The sequence below is a fragment of the Octopus bimaculoides genome, chromosome 19, assembly GCF_001194135.2.
Source record: "Octopus bimaculoides isolate UCB-OBI-ISO-001 chromosome 19, ASM119413v2, whole genome shotgun sequence".
Taxonomy (NCBI): Eukaryota; Metazoa; Mollusca; class Cephalopoda; order Octopoda; family Octopodidae; genus Octopus; species Octopus bimaculoides.
The window spans coordinates 3,325,251-3,334,488 of NC_068999.1; the positions used below are offsets into that span (position 1 = coordinate 3,325,251).

At 38.6% G+C, this 9,238-nt stretch overlaps 1 protein-coding gene across 1 annotated transcript in view; it reads left to right on the forward strand.

Moving 5' to 3' along the window:
• Nucleotides 1-9,238, forward strand: part of LOC106880262 (dedicator of cytokinesis protein 9) — a 117,622-nt gene that overhangs the window by 51,333 nt on the left and 57,051 nt on the right. Inside the window, exons 2-8 of the mRNA XM_052974882.1 lie at nucleotides 557-679; nucleotides 1,285-1,457; nucleotides 2,918-2,987; nucleotides 4,137-4,238; nucleotides 5,206-5,337; nucleotides 7,035-7,206; nucleotides 8,298-8,374. Of these exons, the coding sequence (XP_052830842.1) occupies nucleotides 557-679; nucleotides 1,285-1,457; nucleotides 2,918-2,987; nucleotides 4,137-4,238; nucleotides 5,206-5,337; nucleotides 7,035-7,206; nucleotides 8,298-8,374 (849 nt within the window). The remainder of the gene's footprint in view (nucleotides 1-556; nucleotides 680-1,284; nucleotides 1,458-2,917; nucleotides 2,988-4,136; nucleotides 4,239-5,205; nucleotides 5,338-7,034; nucleotides 7,207-8,297; nucleotides 8,375-9,238) is intronic.

Here is a 9,238-nt window from a genome sequence, read left to right on the forward strand (position 1 = left end):
TATATATATATATATATATATATATATATATATATAGAGAGAGAGAGAGAGAGAGAGATAGATAGATAGATAGATAGATAGATAGATGTATATATGGAAAGAGAGAGAGAGAGATCATCATTTAATGTTCACCTTCAATGCTGGTTTCACAGGAGCTGGTTAGGTAGAAGACAACACCAGGCTTCTGTGTTTATTTTGGCATGGTTTTTAGGGTTGGATGCCCTTCCTAACACCAACCACCCTGCGGAGTGGGCTGAGTGCTTTTTACATCCTTTGAGATTGCAATGACATCTTGTCATAATATTGTATAAACTGTTTCATCTGTCTTTACGTTCCGAGTTCAAATTCTACCGAGGTCGACTGTGCCTTTCATCCTTTCGAGGTTGATAAATTAAGTACCGGTTGCGTACTGGGGTCAATTATATCAACTGGCCCCCTCCTCCAAAATTTCGGGTCTTGTGCCTAGAGTAGAAAAGAATATTGTATAAACTGTGTGTGTCCAATATACTATCCCAGAATGCTCTCTTCTAACGTGTGACATTACTTCCTTTTACAGTCGCGGCCTCCTCCTGTGGAACCAGTGGATTATGAGATCTACGTAGTGAAGAATAAAGTCTTACTTCATAATGATCCTCAAAGAGAACTTCTGATTTTCCCATTCGATGATGTTGTTATTCCTGTGAGTATTTCATTTATCCTTTTTATATTTTGTTTTCTCTGCTCTTCTTTGAAATGTTGTCAAAGTCCTTGATCTAAATTTTGTGAATATTCCACAAGATTCTCTTGGGTTGACAGATAAATTTGTTCATTTCTTTTCTACTTTGGCACTCCATCATCATATATGTGCAAAGAAGTAAAATTTATTCAAATTTCAAAACTGGTAAACAAAAGTTGTAGGAAGAATGGTGCTACAAAAGAATTCCCATAAAACAGTTACTATACAAATATTATTCCTATTAATTGAAATAACATTGGAAAGGAGTAAATTAAATTGGGAAGAAAAAAATGAACAAATTTATCTAACAGTCCAATATATTATCCCTTGATGTGACCTGAATAGTAATAATAATAACATCGAAAAATACCTTAGGAATGAGAACCCAGGTTCAAAATTTCCCCTAGACACTTGATGAAGGCTGGAGGGTATATCAGCCGAAACGTGTTAACAACAAATAAGATGAGGACAAATATCCATCAAATTTAAATAATGTACATAATTCCTCATCTCTTAAATATAGAACTGTATTAACTGATAGAATATTTAATGCAAATCTTTATTTCCAGCCACCTCGCCCCCGGCAAAAGTCTCGTACCATTTGTTCATCAGCTCCAAAGAATGCATCGAAAGAAGCTACTACGTTACTTGTACGAGAATGTCTCAAGACTTACACTAGTGATTGTCACATCATTACTTATAACTATAATGCATATTCTGGCAGTTATCAACAGTTACCAAAGTAAGTAATACTACTTCTGAATGGTATCACACACGCACGCACACATGCATGCACATACACACATGCACGAGCCATGCTCTGCAGCAGAAGTGTTGAGATCAGTCCCCTTGGTGGTGAGGATTGACCTGTTATAGTCCTGTGCTGGTGCCACACAAAAAGCACTTGTGGTGGTGCCGCGGAAAAGCACCCGTGCAGGGCAGCATAGAATGCCGGCATGGCACCATGTAAAAGCATCTGGCAAGTGGCTGAGTACTCCACAGACATTTGTAACTCTTAGCATAGTTCACAGGGAGATTCAGCGTGACACAGAATGTGACAAGGCTGACCCCTTTGAATTACGAGTACGACTCTTTCTTCTCAGCTGAGTGAATTGGAGCATCATAAAGTGTCTTGCTCAAGGAAAACAAGGTGCCATCAGCAATTGAACTCACGACCTTATGATCAGGAGCAGAATGCCCTAACGACCAAGCCACGGGCCTCCGCTTTTAGCACCATGCATTTCTATGAGAGAACCTATCAAGACAAATGTTTGGTTCTCTGGTCACACGTCCATGTTTTGTATGAAGATTACCTTTTGTCATTAATGCAGCTTCCGTTGCTAAGGATTGAAATTGATGTGTGTTGAGTGATGAGTAAATCACTGAGGAAAAGAATCTAAATTAATGAAATCGTAATTTATCAGTGAGGGTTGTGTAGAGTGGAGGAGTGACTGTCGAGGGGGGAGGGTTATTGAGTTATTGGAAGGAGTGGCTCTTGGGTGATGGATTTGGGGCTGTTGGGGGATGGGCTTGGGGTTATTGGGTGATGGGGGTATGGCTATTGGGTGATAGGAGTATGGCTATTGAGTGATGGGGGGGGGGCTATTGGTCAGTGACAGGTGTGTGTGGTTATTGGTCAGTGGGTGGTGGGTGTGACTATTTTATCTGGATGGTTTAAAGCTTTAGATATATATTTTGACACATGAAATGTTGATAGACACCATCATCATCATCATCATCATAACCACTATCTTTATCTCTATGATCATTGTCTTCACCTCACCACATCATCATCATCATCATCATCATAAACATCATTATCACCACCACTATAATCAGCCTCGTTATCTCTCCTGCCATCATTAATCATCGTTACCTTCACTACCACAACAACCATCATTATTATCATATTTGCAACTATGACCATCATCACCATCATAACCACAGCCATCATCATCATCACCATCACCCTATCATCATCATCATCATCACCCCATCATCATCATCACCCCATCATCATCATCATCATCATCAACATGGTGTATGCATTGTTATAGGTTTCATCATTGCATTGGATTTGTAGATAAAGGTATTTGCTTATAAAAGCCCACATGCTGTTTAAAGTAGCCATTTGTCAGTGCTCCAGCATGGACACAACCATGTTGTAATTAGTACTTATCTGTTTTGTCTCTTCATTTCCAGCAAAAAGAAACTGGAGAGTTTACCTGAACAAGTTTTTGAAATTGATGTTGACACAGATGACAAAGATGAGGTAAACATACTCCATCCGTTTGTGTGTGAGCATGTGCGTGTGTGTGTGTGTTTATTTAATTGATTCATTGATTCAGTTTTAACCGCATTTGTTCTCATTAATGGGCAGAAATTATTCTGTAGTCAAGGAAAAATAATTTGGTGTGCATGCGTGTGTGTATGTGCATATTTGCATGGTGTGTGTGCACATGAGTTCTATGCATGCATATGTGTGTGTGTGTGTGTGTGTGATGTTTTCAGTGTAGAATAAACTACTGTACTTATGTGTGGTGAGATGGTTGTGTGTGTGTGTGTTGTGCTTTAATGTTGTGTGTATGTGTTTATTTGATGTCTTTAATATGGAAGAGCCTGCTGTTGTGTAAAGTAGATGGACCTTAATACCAGTTTCTGCAACCCTTATTCCAGTTGTTTTGCCTCAACAGGACCTCTTCTTTGCTCAATGACATGACTTGTCAAAGTCACTGACTATTTTGCACACACACACACTTTTAACATAATATTCAAGTAAAGTCAGTTTGTTAATTCATATATTATTATTATTATTATTATTATTATTATTATTATTAAAAAAATGTCCGGTCTCCATGTTGGTATGGGTTGGATGGTTTGACATGGAGCTGGCTAGCAGGGAGTTGTCTGGACTCCAACTGGCCATTGTGGCATGGTTTCAGTGACTGGATGCCCTTCCAAATGCCAACCACTTAACACAGTGGTTGCTGTTATATAGATGTATGCACCTATTTTATTTGAGTATTACTGATTTAAGGTAACAATGCTGGCAGAATCATTAGCATACCAGACAAAATACTTACTGGCATTTCATCTGTCCTTACGTTCTGAGTTCAAATTCCAGCCAGGTTAATTTTGCCTTTCAACCTTTCAGGTTTGATAAAATAAGTACCAGTTGATTGCTGGGGTCAAAATTGCTGGCCTTGTGCCAAAATTTGAAATCAATGTTAGCTACCTATGTTAATTAGTTAATGAGCATTAATTGTAAGTTTTACCATTATTTATTCATTGTTCCTTCAATGATCACTTCTTTCATGTCCTTATTAGTGACACCTTAAACTTATTGATGACAAGAGCACCCATAAATATCAATGATCACCAATCGATTTAATCGATGTAATCTATATCTTTCTTGTTTCAGGATTCCACCCTCAACCGGAACACTGTATGTTCCATCACAAAGGAAGGCTGGCTATTCAAGGGCCCTGAAGGGCAAAAGGATAACATAATAAGTTTCACTAGGGTATGCTGATTACTATTGATCTCTTAATGTATTGATCTGTTAGTATGTGATGTTTGTTATTATTGATCTGTTAATGTGAGATGTAATGGAGGATGAAATGAAGGATCATTTATTTATGTTGTTTTATTGTTTTTGTTGTTAGTTGTGGAGGTATGTGAGGTTTGAAACCCCATCAGTGTGGTTAGTTTGTATGATGTGAAGGACAATTGTTTACTTCATTATTACGACTGAGACACCCCCCCCCCCAAACTACAACTTAGAATTACTTCTGGAATTAACTGGTACTCCGTCGGTCATAAGGATGAGTGTTCCAGTTGATCTGACCAATGGAATGGTCAACTTGTGAAATTAACATGCAAGTGGCTGAGTGGTCCACAGACACGTGTGCCCTTAATGTAGTTTTCTGGGAGATTTAGTGTGACACCGGATATGATAAGTCTGGCCCTTTGAAATACATGTACAACTTGTTTTTGCCAGCTGAGTGGACTGGAGCAAAGTGAAATAAAGAGTCTTGCTCAAGGACACAATGCACTGTCAGGTATTGAACTCACCACCTTACGATGTTGAACTAAACACCCTCACCACTAAGCCATGGACCTTCTGAAATGAAATATCTGGTTTAGGAGACAAATTCCTGACAGTTTGGAACAAATCATCTTTGCTGCTTTTATTTCTGATTTCAAATCCTGGACAGGTTGTCTCTGTCTTTCACATTTTGATCCTGAGTCGACAAAATAAGTACCAGCTTTGTACCAAAGCAGCAACAGCACCAATAACAGTAGCAGCAGCAGTAGCTGCTCTGTTGTATCCCTGCCCTAAAGAAGATAATCAAGAGATATTTCCATTCCAATACATCGATCATTTCAGACAATTCTAGAGGATCTGCTTGGGTTTTTCTCTTCCATTCCTGCCATAAGTTGTTCTTTCTCCTCCTCTCTAATTATTTCTTGCTTATTCTTTGTTTCAGCAATTTAAGCGTCGGTATTTCTGCCTGAAACAACAAACAGACTTCACTTACATTTTGGAATTCTATAAAGCAGAGAAAAAGTCTGAAACGAAAGGTGCAATTTACCTGGAAACTGCATCTGATGTCATTAAGGTAAACTAACACCTTCGCTTAATTCTAATCAGTATAAAATTAATTTGTGTTAATTAGAATTGACAACATGCACACCCATTAATGTAGTTCTCGTTCAGCCACCTCATTCCTGGTTGGATCCCATTGTACAAATTTGTGACCAAAAGCATTCCACCTATGACCATCCTGCCTTTCTTCCCAGATATTATGTATCTCTATTATTCTATATAGTCTTTGATGTCATCATCGTTTTAAGATGCAAGAGCAGAGGCTGTTGTAGTAGTGGTAGAAATGAAAGGAGGAGGAGATATAGTCTGTGATCCAGAGGTTTATGCATTCATCAAGCAATTGGCTATTACGCAATGCTGCAACTGTTACAAAGACAAACATCTAATTGGTTCATTAAAGCAACGGCAATTTGTAAGGGTGTTAGCCATAGACACTTCATAGTATCAATCATGGAATGCAAACACAAAATGAGCACAGCTTGTTTGGGCAACACCCTATTGATTGGTTATTGATTAACCTCTTCTGACAATGAATAGAGGAGGTTTATTATTGATCAGACTCTCGATAAATATTTAGAGTTTTATCGACCAATCTACAGTGAACCATGCTCTCACTCTGATCACTCTGCCCTCTCCTCTCATTGCCATGCTCTTTCTTCACTCACTCTCATAACCTGGTTTTCTTTTAGTCATCTCCCTCTTCCTTCTTCTCTCTCTCTCTCTTTCTTTCTCTCTCTCTCTCTCTTCACTTCCTCATTACATACTTTTTATTACATGAACTGAGTGAACATTACACAGAGGACTCTCTATTCCTGCTGATAACAAGGCAACCCCTCCAGTGTTGGTGCTATGAAAAAAATGCATCCAGTGCAGTCTGTGAAATGGTTGATGTTAAGAAAAGCATCCAACTATAGAAACCTAATCAAATAGGAATATATATATGTGGTGCTGCTATCCATCTTGGATTAGTTAACTCCAAAGAAGAATTAACTCGGACACAACCTTCTGTCTAACCCATACCAGCATGGAAAGTGGACGTGAAATGATGACGATGATGATTTTCTGATTTCTGTGAGCCTGTATAACAAGACACCTGTGCTTGTCCCCCCCTTCATACTTTAGCCTCTCAACACCTGTCCTAAAGCCACCTCCCCCTCTCGCAAACACCCTCCCCTTTCAGCCAAAAGAGCTTTCCCCCTTTTCTGTTTTTTGAATTCTTGCAACTTACTTGGTGACCTCACTAGTGCCAGCATCACAAAGAAAGCAGCCATTACACTCTGTAAAGTGGTTGGCATTTGGAAAGGCATCCAGCCATAGAGATCATGGCAAAGCTGATTATTGGGGCCTGATGTAACTCTGCTGCTTGTTGCACCCTGTCAAACCATCCAACTCATACAAGCATGAAAAACAGACGTTAACCCTTTCGTTACCGTATTTATTTTGAGATGCTCTGTCAGGTTTCTTTCAATTACTTTAAATATAACAAAGAATTTAGTAAAATAACTTTGTTATCATTAAGCTAATGTTAGGAACATGAATTATGACTAAAGGTTTGGTGGAAGATTTTAATTCAGAACTTATGAAAACAAGACATTTGTACTCAGAGTCAGAGCCGGTTTCAGCCGGGTTGGTAACGAAAGGGTTAAATGATGATGATGATGATGATGATGATGATGATATGCTAATTCTTCCTTCTCTGATCTGTTGCAGCATACCAAGAAAGGTAAATACTGTTTTGAACTGCAAATGCAGGACCGGCGTTCCTATTTATTGGCAGCTGAAAATGAAGCAGAGTTAGTCGACTGGATGATGGCATTCAAGGCAGTCATTAACGCTAATGAAACCAGTTCCCAAGCCTCAACAGAACGTTCTGGTATTGATGGTAAATTTCTTGCTTTTGAAGTTTAGTGACTACAAATAGTTTTATTCTAACTTTAACTACTTCATTCGTTCCTTTTTTGTTTTTTCAAGAAGGTCGAGTGTAGTTTAGATATGTGGCTGCTATTTCTAGCGGGTTTCAAGAAGGTCGAGTGTAGTTTAGATATGTGGCTGCTATTTCTAGCAGGTTTTTGCAACTGCATAAAGATGTCTTCATTGGCTCATTTATAATGTGTGATTGTTACAGTTATGTATTCAGTGGGTGATGGTCGTGTGTGCATGGATTTGCTTAAATTGGAACTAAATCAGTGACTGGTGAGAAGCTGCCGAAAGAAAGAGCAGGTGGAATGAGGAGGGGAAGGTCCAGGTTGGATTGATCAGATGTTTATGTTGAGGAAGCATCTCCTCCATTAAAATGTCTTAATAGACTTGAGAAAGACCTTTGACTATGTTACATGCAGGGAAAACCCTCAAGAACATCTTGAGCTCATACGGAACCCCTGATATGTCTCTTTAACTATTTTTCACAACCAGACATTTTCTAAAAGATTTCCAGAAGGATTTGGTGTTTTGGCATGTGATGAGGATGTATTCTCTTTCTTATCCACTTCTCAGTTGCAATTGAATGGATCCTGTTTAAAAACCACATCAGATAAACCTAAGAACCAGTGAATATGTTTCTCTCATTTGAAACAACTTCAATTAAGGATTCACTCCTTAATAAATGTAGATCCTCTATTAAGGATTTACCCTTCAGTGTTGAGATTACTCTGTCAAATGTCATACTCATTTATTCACATTGTTTTGAATTAATCATGTACTTGTATCTTGTAACTTTGGCATTTCAGTGGTGATTATTTAGTCTTGGAATAACATAGGGTAGGTGTGACAGTCTGGATATGGATGGTTTGAGCATAAAACTGGTGGAATATCTGAACTGGTTTAAATACTAATGGTTTAAACTTAGTATCAAGTCTGTTTTGCTCACATTGACACAAGATGAATGTTGAGAAATATTTCACAGTTGTTGTTATTGATATTAATAAGCAAAGTTTAATTAAAATCTATTTACCATTTTCATTATTTTAATTCCAGAAGAATGTCCAACACCTACAAAGTCAGACAATCACAGATTAGGTCTTGAAAACAGTATGCACCCTGAGCTTGTTAAGGTAAGAACTAGTCTTTCAAATTTGTGTCTATTATCTAGTTAAGTGTACACAATGTATTATTAACAATTTTTCACTGAAGACTGGGTCTTTTGTTTAGGCCACAATGCTGGCAGTAATCTATGTTGATGAAACCCTCTCAGGCTTCCCTTTCGCTGGATTTTATTAGGGTCTTTAGTGCAAAAACAAAGTTTTGTCATTTTCTTGGTGTTATAATATGAATGATACATTGCAAGGGAGAGTGAGTGATGTGTGCCACCTCAGCAAACCAGGACATTATGTCACTTAATCAGCTGGGAAGAGGCTGCTCTGAAAGGATATTAACCAGAATATGAACTTGGGGGAGGGTGGCAAAAGTTCCAGAAGCTGTCACCTCTGTTAGCAATAGGGGTTGTTTCTTTGAATAAAGGGGAGATAGTATGATATGATGCATGAGTAGAAAGTGTATCACTGCATGGTATTGACACAGGAGAAACATGTAGTAAGTTTGAGGACCCCAGTTTCCAGTTAAGTTGAGAGATCAATTGGGTTTAAGGGGAATCAGCTGTGACGTGCAGGAGGAATTACTGTGCTGGCATAGACATGTTTTGATAAGAGTTGGACGAAGAAGTAGCAGGAAATCCAAGTGGAAGTAAACTGTGGAAAAGGAAGACCAAGTTAAAAAGGGATAGAAATGGTGGAAGCTGACCTCTGGCTGTTCCTCTCAAAGGAGATGATAGAAATTGTGAGATGCTGTGTTGGAGAGGAGTTGTCCAATCTGTGGAGCATGGGAAACCAGATGTAAAACTGATGATGATGAGGAGGAGGATTCACACACACACACACACACACACACACACACACACACACACACACACACACACACAC